Below are 26681 nucleotides of genomic sequence, written 5' to 3'. Positions count from 1 at the left end.
ATCAATTCCAAGTACAGCCCTTAACCTCAGACATACTAAAAAAAAGCCTGACTCCACCCACGTTATGAGCTGTGGCAACCATTTTCATTTACATTGCACATTTGCGATTCGATTGAGGATGAAGGTGACACATGATCCGCAGATTCAGACTCTTGATTTAGGTGACCCGTCCAAACCTTCATGTTTTGTTCTTCCTGTATTCCCTTCAATCCCATTAATTCTGAGTTTCCACAAATTCCCATGCAACACTTTAATTTCAGTTTGATCTTCTAACATTACCCACTGAGACCTGAACCAACAACTTTGTCATGCCAACTACTGTGATGCAGTGTCTCCCCATCAAAACCAGGATAGTGGTGACCATCAATGACCCCTCCTCCCTGAAGTAACCCAAATCTTCCTTTTACACTATCATCTCCCACCATTATATCTTGAGTTTGTTCCCTATCACAATTGCTGTTCCCTCTGCATTTCAGAATGCTTCCTCTAATTCCAACCTTTGACCACTTCAAGAGGAGGCTAACAGATCTGAGATGCGTTCTGTTCTGATTTATGAGATGTGTGCCTATCCCAGCATGCAAAATGGCGTGGCCGCAGCATTGAAATAAAAAGTGTCTGTGCACTCCAAACTGAAGTGAAGGGGTGAACTGTACAATGTGAGTCAGAGATGTGCTGTGATCATGCTGTGAGGCTGCTGCATTTTGGATGCAACCTCTGTCAATAAAAGATGCAGACAGTTGCTGCCTTTGGAGTATGTCTTGAGATGTTGGGGAATGCTGAATGACTTTCACGAATTGCCCCTAGACATGACTGACCAGTCCTTGTCTGTTTGTGATGGCAAGACTGACCATTGCCACTCTCCAGACTGTAGCCAGGTATATTCCCTGAATTTGATTGGTTTGAGCAAATTACAGACCGTGGTCAAGCCCCTGGATTGTCTAAGGACTGTGCCCATAGCTGATAGTGACCTCCCTCTTGACTAGCCACACATGTCAAGACAAGGCATAGATGTTGCGAGCATGCAGATATTCAACAGACAATAATTCTCTTTAATAGGCAGCAATTGCTGCCTGGTGGGAATCTCACTTTGATGCTTGAAACTCAGTGAAAAGATGTATTGTATTGCTATCAATATTGAGCTAGGTCTCACAGGACCTCTCATGTGGTTCTGTCAGATTTTGCACTAGAGGTCACTTTGTTTAGGCCCCTAAAGATTATGCCCATTAACTTTTATTTCAGTAATCAGCACTTAAAGCTGTTTGAAATGACATTCGATTTATTTTGTGTGTAAACATATCCGTTAACCATACTCCACAAGGAACCATAGGCATTTCTCTTGGTCAGGGAAATTCAACAGTATATAGCTTGTGGGGCATCACTCCAGAACTAGCATGGGATAAATCAAGGAGGCAGGCCTTTTGAACTACCAGTATTTGTACATGAATCCAATCTGTGCTATTGACATATTGCACACATTCTTGTCTTCTAATATTACTGACTCCTACTATGCATATGCTTGTGTCTGTATATATATTTCTATTGTATGTGAATAGTCCAATTCCTTGCATTCTGCTCTTTAAATGTTATCTACATTTCAGTTTGCAAAAGCAATTCTACTGCCTGTATCTGAAAGAGGTGAGTGGGCATAACATTTCTGTTACAGTATTTCTGTCTAATCTTAGAATTGCTACCATGGTAACAGTGGTGCTGCAGTGTTTCAGTTGAACAGCACTATGGAGCTCAATATTTCTTCAAATGAAAATGTTCTTGTTTAGATGACTAAATAAGAAATGTGCGGGTAGAAATTCATCTTGGGCAGCAATACAAAACAAAATGTCATTTGTTGTCTGTTATATTAACAAATCTATATTCAGTTCTGCTGAGCTGAATCTTTGTTCTTTTGGTGAAGTCTGAGTTATATTGTGTCTTCTGGAGGATTTCTGCCATGAATATTAGTGTGTTTTCTTGCCCTAATCTTACCAAACTTGGCTTTTTGACTATTACAGTGTATCTCATGTTGATTCCATTGCCACCTTACCATGAGGTGTAACAAGCAGAGCAACACACTACTCAGCAGATATCCCAGAATTCACCAACATTTCTTGATCATGCACTATCTTTAAAGGCTTGTTGTGCACCTGGTCAAATACTGTCAATTTGGAACTATTTGCGCACTTCTTGACTTTTGCCCCAAATATGGCAGACGGGGAAACTGCATTCCATTGCACAGGCAGGGACCTGGAAATTTTGTTGTACACAGTAGGCAGGATTTCCTTTTCCTCCAGGAGTAGGAGTGGAGCCCAAGATACCAGATCATGCTAGCGTGGTTCAAAGTTGCAACTGGATAAAATCAGTGTCAGTCACCTGGAGGAATGCACAGTATCGTAGGAAGAAAGCACTCTACACTGCTAGCATAAACATCATCTTCTTCTCTCTGATACCTCATACCCACTTTATCTCAGTTCTATCCACCACCAAGATTCATGCTCTGCCACTCTCCTCCAACCCTGACATCCCTAAATCTGATTGCCCTCTGTGCTGCCTACTCACTCACTTTGGACACCTCCCAAATGCACCAAAGGTAACAGCTGTGCCACCCATTCCCTTTATACCTGCATCTGTCTTATTCCAGGAAAACAGCTCTGAGCAGGGCAGAAAACTCAAGATAGGTGAAAGGCTGCCCAACATTCAGCTCTTTACCCCTTATGTTGAGAACATCCTGACTCTGACCAGTTCAAGTGACTGCCTGACTGTTTCCAAGCTGCTGGTCTGGTATTGGAGGCTGTACTTGCTGTACCAAAGCCCCCTGACCGAAGGCTATCCCATTTGACTTGACTGAAACCCAATGATAACCATGAAAAGCTTCCTGCCTTTGTGTCGATGCTAAATGGTGAGGCAAGACAGAAATAAAATGAACCTAGTATCTCTGGCGGGGGGGGGGGGGGGGGGAAGCACAAAAGGGCAAGGCAAGGTAATGAAAGACAAAGGTGCTATGACAGGCTCAGATTCTGTGAGTGCTGTGACAGTGAGCGAAGAGCTCAAAGATACAGCATGGTCCAATCCATGAGCTGGGTACATGTCGCTGACTGCACAGTGGTTCTTGCATCAATATTAAAATAATAGTTGCCAGTGCAGTTGAGGTGCAGCACTGAAGTGCAGAACTGACCTTTAATTGGATTGGAGAAGTACTAAGGGGGTTCTTAGAGACAGCACATATTGGGGACCAATGTTTATGGATATGGGTTGTATTTAGCCATTGCCTATCGAGTGTGCTCTGAAATATTGATGCCCTGTCTCCAACATGGAGATTGTTCAGAACAAACATCATGCTGAATCTGCCATGCATCCACTCTGGTTTCTGTGTTGAGTTTTCTTGACATTTGGCTTGCTTGCAAAGTTGCTATCTAGTGAGAAAATTGCTACAGCACTTGTGAAAAGCAAAAAAGATTGAACAAGATGTTCCAGATATTGAGATGGACATCTTGTCCAATTCTGCCACAGATCTTATAGCCCATATTACTCAAACCCCTGTGAGATTCCATCTATTGATATTAGTATAACTTAATATTAGTCTGAGCAACTTAATATTATGTAACAGGCAGATGTTGCTATGCCATTGATTTTGTGCAGCTACCCAAGACAGATTTCACTTTTTTTTAAAGCTAAGCCGGCTGGTTGCTGATCAGGCTTGATGCAAGTGAAATGTTTTAATGCAAACAAAGAAAATTAAATATTGCAGCTATATAGTCTGATGCTTTCTCTTGTAGAAACTCTTTGGTCTTAAGCTTTGCCTGAAAAAAGTGCTCTTTATTTTCAGGGAAAAGATCTCTAATTTAGCTATAAGAATATAAAAAAATTAGTTTTTAAAACAGTTTAGCAACTAGCTGTCTTATCAAAATAAGAAAATCTGGCAGTACCTGTGGAGAAGGAAACAAAATTAACATTCTGAGTCTGATATGGCTCTACTTTAGAACTCCAGACACCAAATGTCAAATCTGTTTCCTTGCCAGACCTGCAGGGTTTTTCTAGCTTTTTGTTTCTTTTAATTTCAGATTTCCAGCATCCGCAGTATTTTGCTTTTAGCTGACTTATTGATTCTTGTCATACCGATGTACCTGAAAATTAGGGTTTGTTTCCCCCTGAAAACTTAAGTCATTAAAAGGGGATATTAGAACATGAGAATCTGTTACAAAGTATGTTTATTTCAAAACATCCAAATTAAAATTAACTATAGAGCTATAGAAATACAATCGGGAACACCAATTCATGGAACCCAATGCACCACCTTGCACAATTCCCTGCCAACTATTTTGGGAGCATTGTAGGTTGTTTAGTGACCATAAAATCCAGGTGCTGAACATTAATCTTGCAATACAGTTTCTAAAGTGTCACACATATCAAGACATTCTTCATCAATCCTCAGATACAAATATTTCTACATCTTGAACTCACAAGGAGATCACAAACCTTATCCATATAGACTTGATGTTCATTCAGTGTATAAGTTGGTTTAATTCATTCATATATGACATCAAGAAAAAATAATTGCTATATGATATGCATTGGCACTATGTAATTCTGATAAACTCATTTAGATGTATGAACTTATAGTGCAAAAGCTGTTTTCTTGTTGGCCTTTAAGTTTGAATATGAGGTTTGTAGATATTAGGCTCGTGCACAATATTGCTGACACTACAGAAAACAAATGAAACTTTCACAAGAATCAAGATTTTTAAATTCATTTAGCATGCATTGCTGGCTAAGCAAGTACATATTGCCCATTACAAATTGCTCTTGAGAATGTGGTGGTGAGCTGTGTTCTTGAACTGCAACTGTCCATATGGTGTAGGTATAGGAATTGGACCCAGTGACAATAAATGAACAAGGATATAGTCCCAAGTTAGGATGGTTATGAAGCTTGAAGGTGAACTTGCAGGTGGTAGTGTTCCATAGTGCTGCCCTTAATTTCTCTAGGGGTTAGAGGCTGCAATTTTGGAATAAAGCTTGAAGTCTAATTTATATCGAGCATCATCAGGCATACACTGAAAGCATGTCATCAGTTTTTCACCCAAGAAAAGCCAAAATAAACTTTTTTTAATGTCCTTTTACTTTTCCATTTGGTTGTTATTTATTATATGTAATCTAACCTACCCTGCTGGTAAGGCAATTAAATAACCTAACATATTCTAATTCCAGTGTTGCTGCTGGAAGAGCAATTGATTTATATATAGCTTGATGCTCTGCAGTAACTTTTTAACTTCTTGCCAGGACAAAATCTATTGACCAAGGTGGTCATATGATAATTAATGAACAGTGATAAGAAACATCTCAGTATTTTCTGACTATTATCAGTGAATCTTTTACAATGTTGCTCACGATAAATCGGAGCAAGTACTGTTTTATGATTAATAACCACTGTACCATGTAAGGCAAATTGAAGGTGAAAATTGGCTGATTGGACCCAGAAAATGCTTGCTTTCCGGGTGGAAAATAAAAGGGAAAGAGCCAAAGACTCATTTCCCTGAGCTTTTTGCTGGGAGTTCTGTCTTTCCCCTGTGGCAGCTAAGAGAAGAGTTAGAACATTGAACTTAGAACATAAAATGACACAGCATGGGAACAGGCCCTTCAGCCCACATTGTCTGCACTGTCAATAACACCATTCTAAACTAATCCCATCTGCCTACACATGGTTCATATCTCATTATTCCCTACCTGTTTATGTGACTGTATACGTGCCTCTTAAATGTTGCTATTGCATCTACTTCAACACATTCCTAGCACCTTTCACTCTCTCCTTACACATCTCCTTCTCACCTTCAAATCATTTTATGGACTGTGGTTGGATGTGGAAAATTAAAGGGAGGTTTTCAAAGGTAAATAAAATGGAAATATTTTCAACAGTGTCCGCTAATGGCAGAATATTTAATTTCTGAAAAAAACACAGTATTTGGCAGAATGTTTAATTTATGAATGTTTACATTGCATCAGAGGTTAATTGTTTTTTTTGTGAGAAAAATGTACAGGCTGAAAGGTGATTTTATTCTTGTTCCACATTATTGATTTGCTAATTTCCGTGAGAACTCTGTTGTGACATTCAAGGTTTTGTAAGCATTGTTATAATGTGAGTGTCTCCAGTATTTAATACATAATTTTTTTTTTAAAAGTTGCGAATTGGGATCCATTCTGGTTCTGTACTGGCAGGAGTTGTTGGTGTGAAGATGCCTCGTTATTGCTTATTTGGAAACAACGTGACTCTGGCCAGCAAATTTGAGTCAGGAAGTCAACCACGGCGCATTAATGTCAGCCCCACGACATACCAGTAAGTACAAACACACTAGAGCTCACTGATATGTGATAGAACAGCTAATGACAGGATCAATGACATGTTTTTCATGCAAAGAGCCTTGCACCTCAGTGTAGGAAAATGGTATTATCTGATGATTGTCAGCTGATAGATTTACTTCTCTACATCATGAATGCACAATACCTCAAGTATTTTAATTGTTCTCATCAATAATAGAGAAGCTTCTGGTTAAAATTTGGACAGAAATCTGAAGAAATACACACGCAGAATTATACAGTATACCACTCTGCAGCATAACATTATCCTGACGTTTACAGTTATTTTAATTAGACCCTTTTAAAATAAAGTTTGTAATAAAGTGTGTAATATGTTTCCGTGTAAGAATGGTTGTTTCATGTCAGTTTTTGGCAATCAGATTGGACCGTTAGAGCTCTGTTATACCCAATACCTTCACCAATACAAAGCAAGGTATCTTAAAACTCAGCATTAAGTATTGCATGTGCCCTGAGCAACAGCACTAAGCAACCTAACTTGACTTGCATTGAGTGCCATTAAATTCTGGGCTCCACGATATTGTTTTATGTATAGATCTAGTTCATTGCATTTTGTAAAGTATGCTGTTCAGCAATATTCTAATTAGATCCTTCAGCCAGTGAGCATGTGTTTCATAGAAGGACTTGCTCTAAGCTACCAGATGCAGATTTCAATCAATATCATTAATACAAGACCATAAAAATCAAGTAAGTGCTCTTATTAATGCATTTTGAATATTTTGTAACACTCCTAACAATAAGTTTGATCAAGCCTTACAGAACTAATTGGTTCCTGCTAACATCTAGATCTCTGAGAATGGGAAAAGGCAGCACATCTAATTATTTTGACATTTGCAAGCCAATTTTCAGTGGCTAAATCTTTCCCTCTCCCAGGATTGGGTTATTTTAATTATTGCTGGCTATTTTTGTATTTCTTTTCATCCCTACTAATTAATTTCATAGGCTTCACGGCTTAGAAATTAAATTGTGCTGCCCTCATTTTGGAGATGTGAAACCATCACCTAAGAGTTCAAGATGAACATATAGCCAAGCTGGGGCTGAACCTCTTGCCATATTGAGTGTACCCATTGGTATTCAAAATATAAACTTATTTTAGTACAATTATGGTTGTGGGATTTTCTTTCTAAATACAATAGTTGTGCAACCCTCGTAACTATCTTCCTTTCAACCAGAATAAACTTTGTTTTACTCAATCCCCATTTAAGCATTAAAAAAAATCACCTCCAATAATTAATTTCATAACTGGAAAGCAATTGGTTTACAGAATATAGAATTAACTTTTTACAAAATTTTGTATTTACTGTGTGTGCTCATTTAACTGTCCTATTGCTGTTATGTAGTGAATCCCCAAACAGTACAGCTTCTTAAGCAGACATTGAAAATCCACCATCTTGAAGGACAAATTCAGTAAGCATATGGAAATCCCATCACTTACAAGTTCCAGCATTCATCATACATCTCTAGTATCCCTTGAGAAAGTAGTGATGAGATATTTTCTTGCATTGCTGCAGTCCATTTGGTTTAGGTACATCCACAAAGTTGTTAGAGAGGGAGTTCCAGGATTTTGACCCAATGACATTGAAGAAACAGCAATATATTTCCAAGTCAGGATGGTGAATGGTTAAAAGGAAAACTTGCAGTCGGTGTTGTTCCCACATATATACTGCCCTCTTCCTTTTATATGGTCGTGTTTGTAGATTTGGAAGGTATCAAATGAGTCTTACTGAATTTCTGCAGTGCATCTTGTAGGTAGTACATTCTGATGCAACTGAGCATCAGTGGTGGATGTTTGTGGATGCTGTGCCAATAAGGTCAGCTGCCCTGTCCTGGATAGTATCAAGTTTTGTTGGAACTGAACTCATCTAGGCAAGCTGGGAGTATTCCTTCGCACTCATGTCTTATACATGGTGGATAGTATTTGGGGAGTGAGGATGTGAATTGCTTACTGCAAGGTTTGTAACCTCTGACTTGCTTTTGTAGCCACGGTACTTATATGGCTAGTCCAGTTCAGTTTCCAATCAATGATAACTCCCTGAATGTTGATAGTAAGTGATTCATTGATGGTGATACCACTGAATTCCAAGGAGCGACGTTTAGATTTTCTTTTGCTGGAGATTATCATTGGTCTGTGTGACGGTGCTGCTCCTTTAACAAGATTATGTTGTCCTTGGCTTTTTTTAGAGAGATCATAAAAGACACAGACTCTGACAAGTCTAAATTGAAGGGTTTTAGGGCCAATTTGCTTACAGCTAACAGGTACTGCCTCAAGTAAAAGGCTTTTAAGTTTAAAAAATAACTTGTACAATGAAGGGGGGAGTGGCCAGTTCTCCCAGCTCAGCTTTTCTCAGGTGTGGTTTGGAAGCTGCTGGACCCAAAGAAGCAGGTCCATGCTGGTACTTTCTCTCTGACATCTCTCCTGTAAGGCCCTGTGTTTGTGCCAAGCAGTGTTTATGCTGATTGTTGCAAGTATTTGGAACAGCATCACTAAGTTGGGCTGATCTGTTGGGTTTTCGGATAGGTTAAGGTTTTCTGTATTCTGTTCTTTTGTTTGTGTTTCATTTGGTAGTCTTGTAAATAAATTCAGTTTTGTTTAAAACTAAGTGGGTTGACTAGCTGCATCACGCCTGGAATATCCATGTTACACCTGCTTAAAAAAACCAGCAAAGTTAGGGTCTGGGCCACTTTCCACTGGGCCAATGTTTTGAGGAGGTCTGGCCTGGTCCATAACAGATTGGGGGCTCTTTGTGGGTTTGTTCTGTGGTTCTGATTTAGGATTAGTGTTACTGGATTTGAAAGCAGCGAGTGGTAGGTGTTATAGGGTGACCGCTGTATCCGCAGAATCGTTTTCCACGGTTTCAGTTACCCATGGTTTACAGCGACCTGAACATATTACAGGGAACATTCCAGAACTAGAGACTGGGGGCTGTCGGGAAGGTAAATTTCCCATTTAAATAAATGGGTTTGCTCCTATCTGTGGTGTTGTGCTTCTGCGGTAGGCCTTGGAATGTATCCCCTGTGGGTACTGGAGGGATTACTGCAGTATCTTTTGTTTTGGGTGTTGATTTTGGTTGGTTTAAACAGCACTTGGGATAACAATGGCTTTTTCAGTCACCATGAGTTTTCTGGGGGTGGAAGAAGTGACTGTGGGGGTTTTGCAAAAGGTGATTACGGCCAAGCTGCTGGAATTAGCAAACAAGCTGGAGCTGGAGCTGCCTGATTCTGTGAGGAAAGGAAATGTAATTATAGCTCAGCATTTACATTTGCTGGAAACACCATCAGAATCTTTAGAGAGGGCAAAAATTCAATTGAAAATGAAGCAGCAGAGTTAGAGGCAAAAGACAAGAAATTATGATTAAAAGCGGAGGAAAGAGAAAAAGAGAGTGAGACAGAACAGAGAGAAAAAGGACAGAGAGGAAAGGAAGAAAGAGGAGTTTAAACCAGAAATTGGCACTTAGACAGGAAAGTTGGCTTAAAAGGATGAAGATGAAGGCTGAAGTTACGCTGAGTGAGGATGAGCAAACCCATGGTAGCCAAGGGCCTGGTGAGAAACTGATTAAATATATTCAAACATTGCCTAAATTTGATAAGAAGGATGTGGAAGCCTTTCTCATCTCATTTGAAAAGGTGGCAAAACAAATGCAGTGGCCAGTAACCTTGTGGGTCTTGTTGATTCAAACTTGTAGGTAGAGCTAGTGTCATATTTGCATCACTATCAGAGGAGGTACCTGGGGCGTATGAGAAGGTGAAGAAAGCCATTTTAAATGCATATGAGATTTTGCCAGAAGCCTATAGACAATGTTTCAGGAATCTAAGGAAGGACCCTGGTCAAACCTACATTGAGTTTGAAAGGATCAAACAAAGTAAATTTGATAGGTGGATAAGGGCATTAAAAATACAGCAAACCTATCACGCTCTTGGAGAGAGAATTATTTGGGAGGAGTTCAAAAATTCACTTCCTGAGGCAGTAACTGTTAGCTATAATCAAATTGGCCCTTAAAACTTTCAACTTAGACTTTTGAAGTCTGTGTCTTTTACGATCTCTCTCAAAAAAAACCAAGGACAACATACCCTTGTTAAATGTCACATCTGGCACTTGCATAAGTCTTACATACCACTTCTAAACTGATCCAGGTCTTGCTACATTTGAACATGGACTGCTTTAGTATCTGAGGAGTTACAAATAGTGCTGAACGTTGTGAAATGTTCAACAAGGATCCCAAATTCTGATCTTATGATGAATAGAAAGTCATTCATGAAGCAGTTGAAGATGGTCGGGCCTAGAATACAGTCCTGAGGAACTCCTGCAAAAATGTCCTAGAGATGGGATAACTGACCTCCAACAACCACATCCATCTGCCTGTGTGCCAGGTATGACTCCAACCAGCAGAGTTTTCTCCCCGATTCATATAGACTGCAACTTTGCTAGAGCACCATAATGAAACAGTCAGTCAAACATCATCTTGATATCAAGCATAGTCATTCTCATCTTACCCATAGAGTTCAGCTCTTTTGTCCTTTTTGAATCAAGGCCATAATGAGGGCTTGAATGGAATCCAAACTGTTGTGAGCAGGTTTTTACTAAGCAAGTGTAGTTTGTTAGTATTGTTGATGACACCTTCTGTCACTTTACTGAGGAGTGGGCTCATGGAGCAGTAATTGGCTGGGTTGGATTTGTCCTGATTTTTGTGTACTGGACATACCTGAGCAACTTTCCATATTGTCTGGTAGATGTCAATGTTGTAGCCGCACTGGAACAGCTTGGATAGGGGCTTGGAAAATTCGTGGAATACAGGTCTTCAATACTATTGTTGAAATGTTGTCAGGGCCCTTAACCTTTATATTATCTCGTGCCTCCAGATATTTATTGTTATTGTGTGGAGATATCAAATAGTGGGAATTCTTGAGGAGCTCTGTGTGTGTGGCTACAGATTGCAGCGTCTTAGCCTGATACATAGGCCGTACTGCTGGTTGAGCACAAATGTTATTGTGGATGAACTACTTCAGCTTACACATCTAATCACATTGTCCTGCCTCAATAGACCAAAATCACAAGAAATAGAAGCAGGAGTAGGCCATTCAGGTCACAAAGTCCACCATTTAGTATTCTTAGACCTGTTTCAATTGTCTTAACTCTGCTTATCTATCTGGCTCTAGTGAGTATTATCTTTCTTATTCTTCCATGGAATGTTGGTCCACTAGATTATCCCTCATTGCATTTCAGAGGCCGTTAAAGAGCACACAGGTCTAATACTATTAGTCTGAAATCTATGTAGGCCAGATGGCAAATTTCCTTCCCTAAAAGACATCTGTGAACCAACCTTTTAATTCCAGACCTCTTATATTGATTTCAAGTTTCACCAGCTAATATCATAGGATTCAGACCCAAATTGCCAGAATATTAATCTGGAATTCTGGATTACTAGTACTGTGAAATTACCACAATGCTTCCACCTCTCCATATCAATCAATCGAACAACAGAACCAAATGGAACCATGCAAGGGCTCAGAAAAGCCTTTCACTTCTTTGGAGCATATATCCTGAGCATTCTTGTATAGAACAACACAGACAAAGTACAGAGAATCTGAAGCTGCAGATCTCCCCTGAGCAATGACTAAGTCCCATCCATATGTATTACAGTATTCGGCTTCCCCTTCTCCGTCCAACACAGGAATGCATAGTAGTTTGCAATGCAAACTGTATTTGGAAGATATGACCTTGAATCAGAATCCTAATACTTAATCTATATTTTATGCAATTGTTAGCATTAAATTGCAACCTGCTAGCACTATCAGCAGCCCAAAACAAGATAGTACCTGTGTCTGTCTTATTCATTTTTACAAGCACTGGTACAATGACATATTTCTCAGAGGCAGCGGCTAATCACCACTGGTTGAGTCACCAGATAACAGATTAAGAGAGACACATCAGGAAGTTGAACAGTAAGCTGCTCCTCTGATGCCTCAACATCAGCTATCAATAACTAAATTGGATCTGTACTGTGAAATTGAGAGGCCACATCATACTCCTGGTGCTTTTTGGAGAAACGGGTGGTGAAAATATTGGATTTTGACTAATACATCAGCCAACCATCTGGTATATGTAGGATTGGCTAATACTATGGTTGCCCCTGTAATAACCTTGAAGGACTTGAGAAGAAAGTTTGGAGGTTGGGGAAAAAAAAATCACTGTCCTTGAATGTCAATCATTTGATGCAGGTTGGCTGCAGGTGCCCCCGGTAAATGTCAGCCTAACAACTCATAACTGTCGAGGTTTGATCATTGCTGGATAGTTCTGCCAGGGTTTATGTATATGATAGATAACACAATGGTAAATGCAGCCATTTGAACTCTGGTACTTGCTGATTTATTTTGTTTTGTATCAGAGCAATAAGAAATATAATATTTAATGTTGTAAGAATCAACCACCACCACTAATTTAAATTTGACTTCTGATTGCCAGAAGACTTAAAGCTTTAAAACACTCCACCCTCACTTGCACAGGAACATGTATTGTAGGGGTCATTTTTTAAAAAAAGTCCTTTCCATTCCTCTGAAATCTTCTCAATTAAATCTGCTTTCTGATGGCTTTGCAGATATTCACAATTTTATTGCAACACAAGATTTCCTTATTGACACAAAAAAAGAAAAAATGTCTCTGCACAATATAAAGGATCATAAAGCCAAATGTCCCAACTATGCACTATAATAGTAATAAAGAGAAAATGAAGGAATTCCTAAACACTACCTACTTACTTAAGAGTTCCATTATCCTTGAAGATTCCTTTTATGCCAACCAATGATGTATATGCTGAGCAGACCTTTTGAAAGGTGGAAGGATAATTTGGGATGGTCTATAATTTCTGCCAGAGGGTTGTACATTTTGCAGATAAGAATTTAATAAAAGGGCTTCCGTGTCTATAATTTTCTGACCTGCCACATGTTTTATGCACAAGGTTATACTTACCAACCAGAAATATGCTCTTCAGTTCTTCTGACAGGAGAAATTAGCACTCATAGCAGAAATTTACTACATAATCACAAGAAGTCACTGTTTCCTAAGTTACACTTTACAAAGCACAACCTTAAACAGACAGAAATATTCTTTCACTTCACCTTACCTATTAAATCTCACAGCAAACCTCCACACAAGAGAGAGATGTCTCTAAGTTCACAGGGTTCAGTTTAATACATCAGCAAACTATGAGTAATTAGTGGGTCAATGTTATCTTAAATCTTACAGAGATATTATTAGAAGTTGTTTTTCTCAAATTTGATTTTAAATTCTAACCAGCTGCTCAGCATTGGTAATCTTCATTGTTTTTCAATTTGAATTCTTAAGGACAATTGTAGCTTGACCCAGCTATGTAGAGGTTTTATGAATCTAAGCAAATTGAAGGGAAGGGTCTAGTCTCTGTATTCCTGAAGCTGGTGAAGTTGTTTGATGGCATTGTACTCCCAAATTTGTACTTCAGATTGACCAGAGACAGGTAGCTGAAGGATCATCGAGTGGAAGCAGTGAGGAATGAAGCCTCTGAATGGAGCTGAGGAAAGCTTAATGGTGACAAATCTTAATTGATGCATGAGATCACATAATCCAGATCATGGGAAAAGGTTGGACTCCTACTTCAAAAAAAAAAGATGCTGCCATCAAGGAGGTTACTGTTGGTGCAGAGGGAGATGTAGACCTCAGGTTGAAGAGGCAGGCAGGCGGAAGAGACTGTACAATATGCAAAATCCAGTATTTTCTATCATGTCACATAGTAAGCCCTATAGCTGATCCTGCCTAAGGGATTTTCCAACTATTTGTTGAATTTTTAAATTTATTCTTGGAATGTAGATATTGCTGGTTGAGCCAGTATGCATTGTTGCCCCTAATTTCCCCTTGAACTGAATGACTTGTTAGAACCATTTCAGAGGGCAACTAGGAGTCAACCACATTGGTGCCAGACTGGATTCATATGTAGACCAAACCAGGTAAGTTGGCATGGTGACTCAGTGGTTAGCACTGCTGCCTCACAGCACCAGGGACCCCAAGTTCAATTCCAGCATTGGGTCACTGTCGGTGTGGAGTTTGCACATTCTCCCTATGTCAACGTGCGTTTCCTCCAGGTGCTCTGGTTTCCTCCCACAGTCCAAAGATGTGCAGGTTAGGTGAATTGGTCATGCTAAATTGTCCATAGTGTTCACAGATGTGTAGGCTAGGTGCATTAGTTAGGGGAAATGTAGATAGGAGGAAAATGGGTGTGGGAGGGATACTCTTTTGAGGGTTGGTGTGGCTGTATTGGGCCAAATGGCCTGTTTGCATACTGTAGGCATTCTTTGATATGATTTCCCTTCTGAAGAACATTAATGATTCAGGTAAGTTTTTTGTCAATGATAGTGGTTACATGGCCGCCACTGGTCTCGATTTTAATATAAAACATTTATTAAATTTAAATTTCACTATCTGCCATGGTAGGAATAAAAGCCATAACTCCAGTGCCTTAGCCTGGGTCTCCAGTTCAGTGAAATTACCATTCCATCACCACCTCCCCAATTGTGACAGGGTTGGGCACTTCAAATGAGACCAACCTCAACATCCACTGTCACCACGTCACCAGGCAGAGACCCCATTCAGTGCAATGGCCTTCTCTTTTCACAGACATTAAACTAGCTGGGCCTCCCACAAAAAGCCAGGTGATCAGTGAGTTTCCTTTAGGAAAAGGCTTAGTCTTATATAGAGTTATAGAATTCAGCAGCAGTGAAATTTAGCAATTTAGAAGCATTTTACTTAATTGACACAGATGCGGATTGGAGGTGTCAACCCTTATTCACCAGATTTTCCACGAGCATCTTGTTGAGGGGTGTGAGCTGATTGATGTCTCTGCTGTGAGCTGAGTCTCTACTTTACCAACAGCCCCAATCACAATGATATCAAGCTCTCCCTATTTCCCTTCAATCACACTTTTCATATCCAGGGGTTTCTGCTAATTTGTAACTTGATTGATATTCCAGTGAAAATAAGGAAGTTGAGAATGACTGTGATGTTAGAATCAAATGTGTTACATGACCTTCTCTCATCCTCAGCAAGCTTATAGGGTGACTGTTAATAGCAACACATTATGAGACAGGCAAATGCAGCACAGGAGTATTTGACTTTACTCCACACTAGAGGGGTATCAGTTTGTAGGGGACCCTAGAAATGTTTGAGTAACAGGAAGTCAGAGCTATTCTTCTACCTGCTTGAACCATCACTGATCTTGAAGACAAATGCCAGCCATCTTCAACCTGTCAAATCAGGTCGTGCTAGAACATTACAGGTTAAATGTAGCAGATTTCCCACTTGGTCTAATTCTGGGAGTTGCCCTCATCGTTGTGGGTGGAAATGGCAATTGCCAATTCCAGCAATAAAGATGTTTACCTTCAACCAAGAATGCCCGTAGGTGACCTTAAACTTGCCAATGTCATGGACAATGGACTGACTGGTAGATACATCTCTAGCCTCCTATCTAAGTTAGACTTTGGTAACTTGAAAGAAACCCAAATGAGGCAGCTTATTTCTACTCTGACCAAGTATGGGATAACTTTCAGTAAGGATAATGGTGACATTGGGTATTGTGACCAGGTAATCCACAGGAATGTGACTAAAGATCTAGTCTGCTGGATCCCACAATCATCGCTGGGAAAAAGTCCAGAACTATCTGCAGAATTATTAAGAGTGAGGTGTTATCTGAAAGTTGCCATGTCTGTACCTGTCTCTCATACAGCCTACAAGGCAGAACAACAACTAGAAAATTGACAACCTATGTCAATACCAAGCACTTGATTCAAAGACTCATAGGATGCTTACCTTCTACCCAGGATTTAGGAAGCGTTACAATTTGTCAATGATGTAGAATTTTTCTGCAGTTTTGATTAGGTCCATGGTTACTATCAATTGCCCGTTGCATAACAAGACATTGAAGAAACAGCATTCTGATAAAGTACTGGGAGATTTTACAAATACACATGATTAACATTAGGGCTTTGTAATGCCATTGCCCCTTTTATGTATGGGATAAGTAAACCTTAAAGTAATCCTTAGACTCTCCTTGAGTATCTGGACAACATACTCATCTTCGACTTGATATTGAAGGATATCCTTGAAAGATTAGACTGTGGCTTTGCTTACGTTTTGCAGTGTGACTTGGAGTATGGACAGAAGTATGGTATCTTGGACACATTGTTAACAAAGAAGACATTATTTCTGATGATGCAAGCATCCAAGCTGTAAAGGAATGGTCCTGCCCTAAGATGGAAAGGGAACTGTGTGGATTTCTTGGTCTAGTTGCTAACTGTGGGAAGGGTTATGCAATACAATGCACAGTTGGTCACTTCACTCCACAATTTACTCCACAATGATTGGGAAATGATGTTTGAAGTTTAATACTTCACAGAGCATCACGACAAGTTGGAGTATAGGATGCGAACACTCCTTTCGCATACTCAAGCAAAGGCTTGTCTCATCACCTGTCCTTGGCTACCCAGCTTTCCATCTCCCTTTTATATTGTAAACTGATGCCAGATTTCTTGGGTCAGGAGCGGTGCTGTTACAAGTTCAAGAACAGAAAAGAACAATACTGTAAATTGCGTCCTTGCTTTTTCTTTATTTTTCTATTTTATTCCTCTGCTGGACTTTTTATTTCTTAATTTTTCTATTTTATACCAAAGAATCTGTACTTAAGAATGTGCACCTAGGTAGCTTTGTACATAAGATGGCACCATAAGGGGCGACATTTTACTGTACTCATGTGAGTACGTGACAATAAAGCTAATTCACTTCAATTCCATTCAAAAGAGCGATTAACATTTCTGACAATCGGTGTCTCAAGCTGAATGGGAGGATGTGAAGAATTATGTCTGTGTAAAACAATGTCTACTAGCTTTGAGGTGGGCTATTTCCCAGAAATTCAAAGACATTCTGATTGGTGCACAGTTTGAAGTGCTTACTGATAACAACCTCTCAAATATTTCTAAAGGTTTGCCAAGCTAGGAGCAACAGAGACTAAATAGCTACTGAACTCACTCAATTTTGATTCAAGATGTGGTACAAATCAGGCAAAAGTAATGCAAACACTGATGCCCTTATTTGGAAGACTCACCAGGGCTGGAGGGGGCTAGGGCTAACGCCATACCCATACTTCACAAGTTAAAGCCAGCAGTTTGTCACTGATTTCCAATGACAGTTGGATTAAAATTAAGCAAAATGTCATCAATGCACCTATGAGTGTGATCCAAAAGAGGTACAAAGAGGTAGAGCCAGGTGTGGTTTCTATCTCAAAAGGGAACCTTAAACATCATCAACTGATTTACATAGGCACCATTAGACTACACTATTATCTAACATCCACCAACCCACTAGCAGCTGATATGGGAGTCTAAACAGACATGTAAACTGCTGAGGAGGAAGCTGGAATCTTCAGTTAGCTGGTTCAGGTTAAGGAAAGAGACGTGATGCAAGTTATTCTTCCCACACCTTGAAATGCCAAGTGTTAGTAGCGATTCATGATCAAGCGGAATCCAAGTGACAGTAAAAACACCTGCTGTGTCCAGAATGTGGTCACAGTGTTACTCAGGCAATTCCCATGGATTTAGCTACATCAGGACATCTGCATGGTCTTTCTTTTCTATCATTTCCCATTTGAGCCACTTAAAAATCTGTTGCATTTCTAACTTCTCCCAGTTCTGATAAAATGTCATTGACCTGAAATGTTAACTTTGTTTCATCCTCCGCGGGTGCTGCCAAACCTGCTGGCGCTTTCCAACATCATCAGCTTTTATTTCAGTTTTCCACCATCTGTAGCATTTTTCTTCTGTCCAAGCGCACTGTTTGGAGCCATGATGTCTTTTTGACAACCTCAAAAGTTGTCATAGGGTGAATTTTACAGGGGTAATATTCTGTGTCCCTTGGTCAAAATGTTTGGCTGGCAGCCTAACCAATTTGAAACCCAGCTGATTTGCAGTGATAGTATGCTTGCAGGGGAGGGCGGAGCCTTCAAAAAAGTGGAGTGAGACATCCATCGCTCAACAACAGATATTTCTGCCCTCAAGAGCTGTCAACCAAGGTTGGTTGTCAGCTCGTGTATTCCCAGCACCTATAGGAAACAGTTTGGGGCTGGGCAGGAAGTCAGTGTACGGGCCATCTGTCTTACTTGCCTTTCAAATATATCAACATCTGGTCAGGTGCAGAGCATAAAATTCACTCCCTGACTGTGGCCTGAACTTTTTTTGTGCAGATTTATCATGACTTTCATTTTGTATGCCTCCATTTCTAAGACCCAAATTAATATTGGCCATTTTTATTTGCCTACAGACAGACTTTCAGGGCATCATTATTTGAATTCCTGTTGGCCTCTTACCCGCCCTCGATCTCTTCATATCCAACTGCCGCCGCGACATTGACCGCCTCAACCTGCCCACCCCTCTCATCCACTCCAACCTCTCACCCTCACAACATGCAGCCCTCCACTCCCTCGGCTCCAACGCCAACCTCACCATCAAACCGGCAGACAAGGGAGGCGCGGTGGTAGTTTGGCACACCGATCTTTACACCGCTGAAGCTAGACACTAACTCGCGGACACCTCCTCCTACTGCCCCCTTGACCATGACCCCACCTCCCACCACCAAACCATCATCTCCCAGACCATCCATAGCCTCATCACCTCAGGAGATCTCCCATCCACCGCCTCCAACCTCATAGTTCCACAACCACGCACCGCCCGTTTCTACCTCCTACCCAAAATCCACAAACCCGACTGCCCCGGCCGACCCATTGTCTCAGCCTGCTCCTGCCCCACCGAACTCATCTCTGCATACCTCGACACTGTCCTGTCCCCCTTAGTCCAAGAACCCCCTACCTACGTTCGGGACACCACCCACGCCCTCCACCTCCTCCATGATTTTCGCTTCCCTGGCCCCAACGCCTTATCTTCACGATGGATATCCAGTCCCTATACACTTCCATCCCCCATCACGAAGGCCTCCAAGCCCTCCGCTTCTTCCTCTCCCATCACCCAACTAGTACCTTTCCACTGACACCCTCCTTTGACTGACTGAACTGGTCCACAACTTCTCCTTCCAATCCTCCCATTTCCCCAAACCAAAGAAGTAGCCATGGGCACCCGCATGGGCCCCAGCTATGCCTACCTCTTCGTCGGATATGTGGAACAGTCCACCTTCCACAGCTACACTGGCACCACCCCCCACCTTTTCCTCCGCTACATCGATGATTGTATTGGCGCTACCTCGTGCTCCCACGAGGAGGTTGAACAGTTCATCCACTTTACTAACTCCTTCTACCCCGACCTCAAATTTACTTGGACCATCTCAGACTCCTCCCTCTCCTTCCTAGACCTCTCCATTTCTATCTCGAGCGACCGAATCAACACAGACTGACTTCCACAGCTACCTAGATTACACCTCCTACCACCCTGCCCCCTGTAAAAACGCCATCCCATTTTCCCAATTCCTCCGCCTCCGCCGCACCTGCTCCCAGGAGGACCAGTTCCAATACCGAACAACCCAGATGGCCTCTTTCTTCAAAGACCGCAATTTCCCCTCAGACGTGGTCGACGATGCTCTCCACTACATCTCCTCCACCTCCTGCACCTCCGCCCTTGAACCCCGCCCCTCCAGTCACCACCAGGACAGAACCCCACTGGTCACCTTCCACCCCACCAACCTCCGGATACTTCCAGACAGACCCCACCACCAGGGATATATTTCCATCTCCACCCCTATCAGCATTCAGGAGAGATCACTCCCTCCACGACTCCCTCGTCAGGTCACACCCCCCACCAACCCAACCTCCACTCCCGGCACCTTCCCCTGCAACCGCAAGAAATGCAAAACTTGCGCCCACACCTCCCCCCTCACCTCCCTCCAAGGCCCCAATGGATCCTTCTATATCCGTCACAAATTCACTTGCACCTCCACCCACATCATTTACTGTATCCGCTGCACTCGATGTGGTCTCCTCTACATTGCGGAGACAGGCCGCCTACTTGCGGAATGTTTCAGGGAACACCTCTAGGACACCTGCACCAACCAACCCAACCGGCCCGTGACTGAACCCTTTAGCTCCCCCTCCCACTCCGCCAATGAAATGCAGGTACTTGGCCTCCTCCATCGCCAGACCCTGGCCACATGACGCCTGGAGGAAGAGCGTCTCATCTTCCGCCTAGGAACCCTCCAACCACACGGGATGAATGTAGGTTTCTCCAGCTTCCTCATTTCCCCTCCCCTCACCTTTTCTCAGTCCCAATCCTCGGATTCAGCACCACCCTCTTGACCTGCAATCTTCTTCCCGACCTCTCCGGCCTATCACCCTCACCCTCACCTCCTTCCACCTATCGTATTCCCAATGCCCCTCCCCCAAATTCCCTCACCCACACCTTTTATCTCAGCCCGCTTGGCACACCAGCCTCATTCCTGAAGAAGGGCTTATGCTTGAAATGTCGATTCTCCTGCTCCTTGGATGCTGCCTGGTCTGCTGTGTTTTTCCAGCACCACATTTTTCAACTCTCATTTTATTGACAACTTTCAGTGTTTTTCCATTAAATGTAAACTATGGATATTTATTTTCTCCAAAATTGTATCACCTCTCACCTGTACGTGTTGAATTGCTTGTGCCCATTCTTCTAACCTGTCTATGCATTTTTATAGTGCTCCTGTCAAATTATCTGAGAACAAAAGTGAACTCACCATCTAATGACTATGTGATGGCGAGGAAGAACTCTGATTTAAATTGAGCCCTGCTAAATCCAACAAATATAATCCACATTACACCCAAGAGAAAGCTTGCTATGTGATCATTCTAATCTCGATTGCCTGCAGCCTTGCGAATGACAAATGCTGTGAATGCAGAATTTTTGTGTGGTTTCATTTGACTCTTTTAACATTTGTTTCATTTTTAATGCAGGCTATTAAAAGACGATGAGAGTTTTAAATTCATACCACGCTCCCGAAGTGACCTTCCAGATAACTTCCCAGAGGAAATTCATGGGACATGTTACTTTCTGGAGGCCAATGTTTCTCTCGATTCATCGAGAATGATAAGCATGTCTGCTTGCACAAGGAAAACATCGTACAATATTGGGACTATGTTTCTTCGGGAGACCAGTTTATGAGATGACATGTTCTTGAAAGGAGATTGGCAGCACAATGAATTTGTGGTGAGAAGGACAAGATATCACATAAAGGCTTTCTTAATAGCTAACCACTTGACTCGAAGTTGAGTCTGGAAAATTCAGTCCAGATGTGTTCCACATTAATTGAAAGCCATTTATTTAAGATGGGGAAGAAAATAGTAACAATGTGCGGTAAATAATTTGTGTACAACAAAACTGCTTTCAGCTATTTGGGTGTATTAGTAGCAACCATATGCAGGTGTATAAGTGTAATGTTAAACAGTTTTTTTTCTAAATGGCCATCATGTCATGAGGAAAGAACATGATGTTAAAACTAATATATTGTCATTTTCTCTATTTAATGGGAAACCCATTATTGTTAGTATTCCACAATTGTATTAACAAAGAGGTAGCACTCAAAGAAATACTCGGAGGACAAGGACAGCAAATACATGGGAATTCCACCTCTAACTTCACCTCTATGCTACACACCATTCTGACTAGGAACTTTATCACCATTCATTCATTGTCACTGATTCACAATTTTGAGTGCACTTATACCATGTAGATTGCAGCAGTTCAAGAAGGCAGCCAGTGGATGTAGTATATTTGAATTTTTAGAATGTTTTTGTTAATATCACACACATAAAATTATTAAATAAAATTAGAGTGCCTGGGATTAGGAGTAATATACTACTGTGAAATTAGTTAACAAGTAGAAAACTTAAATAAATGGGTCATTCTCAGGATGGCAAGTTATTACTAGTCGTATTGAAACGTTCAATGCTGGGGCTACAAAAGTTCACATAAATGAATTGAAAGTGGGAACTAAATGTAATTTTTCCAATTTTCTTTCATGATACAAAGTTAGGTGGAAATGTCAGTTGTGAGGAGGATGCAACAAAGCTTCAAGGGACTTTGGACATGCTAAGTAAATAGGCAAGATAATGTTAGATGGAATATAATATGAATAAATATGAAATTTGTCCATTTTTTGTGGGGAAAAAATCCTGAAAGACAGAGTATTTCTTAAACGGTGAAAGGGTGAGATATGTTGATGTCCAAAGAGATCTAAATATTCTTGTTCATGAGTAACTGAAAGTTAGCATGCAAGTGTACTAAACAATTTGAAGGTCAATTAGAAATTAGAAGGTATATGGACCTTCATCTTATGTAAATTTAAAATGAAGGCATTTACAGGAATAAACATGTGATAACTTGCTGCACTGCTAAGTGGCTTGGTGAGACCATGCCTGGAGTATTGTGTACAGTTTTGGTCTGCCTATCTGAGAAAGGCTATACTTGCCACACAGGAAGTGCAACAGAGGCGTCTGGCATTAACTGCTGGGCTGATTGCACTATTTTACGAGGAGAGATGGAAAAAACTGGCTGTGCCCCCTAAAGCTTCAAAAAATGAAAGGTGATATCATTGAAACTTACAGACTTCTTCCAGGGCATGATGGGAACCGTAGAGATAGGCTGTTGACTCTAGACCAAGGGGCATAGTCTCAGGATTAATGAGTATCACCTTTCAGGATTCAGATGAGTAGAAATGTCCTTGCCTTAGAGAGCTATGGGAGCTCAATTGTTGTGCACATTCAAGACAGAAACCAATAAATCTCTTGATACTGATGACCTCAAGTAATGTGGGAATATGTGCAGGAAAATGAGATTAAGGTAGACGATCAGTCATGGTCTAATGGAATGGTGAATCAGATCGAGAAGTTGATATTTCTATCCTGTGCTTGCTCATAGAGTCATAGAGATATGCAGCACGGAAATAAAGGCCCATTGTGTGCGTGTTGGTCAAAAACAACCACCTAACTATTGTATTCCCATTTTCCAATACTTCACCCATAGCCTTGTATGCCTTGGCATTGCACGTGCACATTGATATACTTCCTAGATGTAGACGTACTTTTTCTACTGGTTAAACAACACCTCGATGTTGCAGTTCTCACTTTTATACTTTAACAATGCAATACAAATACAAGTTGCTGTTTTTGTTGCTGTATTAATACTCCCCTAATAAAATAATCTTAGAGTCATGATAGGCCCAATGGACTGCTTTGGTCCTGTAAACCTCAATGATTCTATGTTTGGAGTTTACTGATACTCTGGTAGATGCTGTAAAGACAATTTTTGAATCTTTGCCAAAAAATATGGTTTAAAAATTCTAATTTTCTAACATCTTCTTTCTAATACTTACAGTGTGATTGTGTCTCTTTAAAGAACGAACAGTATTTCTTTTCATGGTTTTCAAAGAGAGAAGCAGACTGGATTTTAAAAAAAAACTTGGGACCATATTGCTTTGCATTAATTCAGCAAAATAATGACCATTTGCACTAATATAACATCTTTAAAGTTAAAAAAGGTGTCTCAAGGCACTTCATTTAGGTGAAATTAAAAATGCATTATTTCAAAGGTTGACTAAAACTTAATCGAAGTAGGGTGTTGTGTAGGGGATCTTACAGGACAGGAAGATTCATGAAAGAAAGTTAAATTGGCCCAAGATGATGGCTGTAGTGTGGAGTAGAAATGATGGTAAAACATTTCTTTTTGCTAGAGGCAAAAGGTGATGGTTTTAGTCTTTACAATACTTAACTGAAATAGAGACTATCCAGTACAGAATGTTGGATAAGCCGCTCTTCTAACACAGAAGCAAGAGTTATTAATGTGAATTTGGATAAATGTTAATTTCAGTAGAAGAGCAAATCAAACAGCAACATAAGTGCAGAAAAAGAAATGGAAGCTCTACTGTTCACTGGTGTAGCTTTTTATTTCATGTGGAAATTATTATGCCAACTAATTGGAGCAATTACTCTGACTTTGGTGGACTGTTTCCTTCTTTGAACATTCAGAAAAATATACATATAATACCTTATTCATGAGGGTGAAGGAAGTATAAATAACTGTACTTCAAATGTGGGAACGATATTCAGATATTCAGCTGGCACAGACAGGATGGGTTGGATGGCCTCCCTCTGCACTATAAAATTCTATGATTCTATGACATGAACTTGGGCTTCATAGAGACTTCAAACAGGCCTAAAACGAAATATGTGCCCAAAACACTAGCACCCTGGGTTTCAATTGTTCCAGGGAGTGGCAGTCATACAAAGATTGACACTTCATTTTCTTTTGTATTGAGCTACACATTTCTGACAGGTGATTCTGATCATTTTAGAAATGCAGAAATACTTTAAATCTGACAGGTCCCTCATTATGCAGGATAGTCTATTGACCACTTCCTGACCAAAGATGTAACCTGAAAATCTCTCAAAATGCCATGAAACTGAGAAAACTTCCTTCTCAATCATAGCATATTGTATTTCTGTATCAGATAATGCTCTTGATGCATATTGGAGTGGTTTGCGATACTCATCCAGCTGGTCCTGGTAATATTCCTAAGCCAGAAGCTGAAACATTGGCTGCGGTTTTTGCAGGATATTGTGTGAAGACATCTGTAGACATTAACATTTCTTGATGAGGATTCTAACACCATACTTGTAGGTTAGGCAAAATATTTTGACAATTGATTTATCAATCCAAGAAGCTTTGAAAATCTTGGACTGACTTTCAAGCTGGGAAATCTGTCTTGGTATTTCTGATCTGAGCCATTATATGCCTTCACTGTTGAGAGTAAATCTCAAGTAATGAATGGATTCTTTGAAGAATGCACTCTTGTCGGAAAGTGTTAAGGCCTTCCTTTTGGAAATGTTTTAAAACTGCATGCGTTCTTTGATCATACTCTTCAGTTTTTTCCAAATTAGTAAATCATCCATCTGGCAAATGACACTGTGAAGATCTTGTAAGATGCTTGACATTGCTGGAAAATTTTGGTTGGAAAATCTCTGGGCCCAATGCAATTCCAAATGGTAATATGGTCAACAAAATCTATCAAAAGGAGTGATAAATATGTTAAGCAATATTGTTTGCTCATCTAATGGCACTTGCCAGAATCCTCTATTTGTGTCACATTTTGTGAAAACTCTGCTCTTGGACAGTTTAGCTTGACTCATCAACCATGGATTAAGGGTGAATTTCTCTCACTACTGCTTTGTTGTGTTATATAAGGTCAATACAAATACTAACAGTCCCATTAGGCTTGGATACCATAACCATCTGTCAACCTCCCAGTTGTGTACAAAACTGTATTTATTTGTTCAGCTTCTGTCTTAGCTAGAAGCTACTCTATATTTCGTATATTATTTTCTCCATGATATCGAATTTTGTGTTCTATATGGCCCCTCTCTGAAATTAAATGTTCCTGGCAATACAATTTCCAGTGCCACAACTCCTTAATATCATTCAGTACTTTATCTTCTTTAAAGATTGTTGATTTACAGTAATAGTAGGTCTCCTGGACTTTGCAGCTGTAGTGGAGGTTTTCCCACCTGTGGCTGTAATTAAGGTTTCCCCCCACTTCAGAGCCTTGCTGTGGCTATCTCTTGTATTCTTGGGCGAGAGCACCCATGTCTGATTCCTGCCATCAGGAAAATTGATTCTGATTTAAAGAGAGAAAAAGAAAGGTGTCAGAGTATGAATTCTGCCCTCTGGTGACAGGATGTCAATTAGGCCCATCGTGAACAGCTTAAAATACATTATCCCTGAACCTTCTGGCATTTAATGGTGGCTCATGAATTAAATGAGATTCTTTCCTGCTTTGTGAATGCTGCCCAGCAACCCATAGAAATCATAGGAATGATTCAGCACAGATAGGGACCATGTTGCTCATCTTGTTCATATCAACCAAAGTCACCCTTTCTAATCTTCTCAAAACTCGCTATCACCCTTTCTAATCCCATCTTCCTGCGCACAGTCCATAGCCCATTTAAGGTGCAGATTCAGGTATTTTTAAAAGAGATTAGAGTCTCTGCTTCAACCACTAACTCATGAAGCGAATTTCGAACATCCATCCACTCTCTGCATGCAAAAGCTTTTCCCCATGTCCCTTTTAATCCTTCTTTCACTTAGCTTGAATCTATGACTCCTGATTTTTGAACTCTCTGCCAAAAGAAACAGCTTCCTCCTGTCTTCTCTATATCTACCCCTCACAATTTTGTATACCTCCAACATGTCACCCCTCAGCATTGTCTGTTCCAAGGAAAACATTCCCAACCTCTCCAATCTCTCCTCGTACATGCAATTCTCCAGCCTTAGCAGCATTCTAGTAA

General features: G+C 40.6%; 1 protein-coding gene across 1 annotated transcript in view; it reads left to right on the top strand.

The window, feature by feature from the left end:
• Window positions 1–23553, top strand: part of gucy1a2 (guanylate cyclase 1, soluble, alpha 2) — a 237001-nt gene extending 213448 nt beyond the window's left edge. Inside the window, exons 7-8 of the mRNA XM_043691828.2 lie at window positions 6165–6319; window positions 21297–23553. Of these exons, the coding sequence (XP_043547763.2) occupies window positions 6165–6319; window positions 21297–21504 (363 nt within the window). The 3' untranslated portion in view covers window positions 21505–23553. The remainder of the gene's footprint in view (window positions 1–6164; window positions 6320–21296) is intronic.
• The last annotated feature ends 3128 nt before the right edge of the window (window positions 23554–26681 follow it).

The sequence above is a fragment of the Chiloscyllium plagiosum genome, unplaced genomic scaffold (assembly GCF_037043375.1).
Source record: "Chiloscyllium plagiosum isolate Xiang-an unplaced genomic scaffold, Cpla_swu_hap1 HiC_scaffold_6, whole genome shotgun sequence".
NCBI lineage: Eukaryota > Metazoa > Chordata > Chondrichthyes > Orectolobiformes > Hemiscylliidae > Chiloscyllium > Chiloscyllium plagiosum.
The sequence above is the reverse complement of the archived record's forward strand: the minus strand, read 5'-3'. Positions and strand labels throughout refer to the sequence as shown.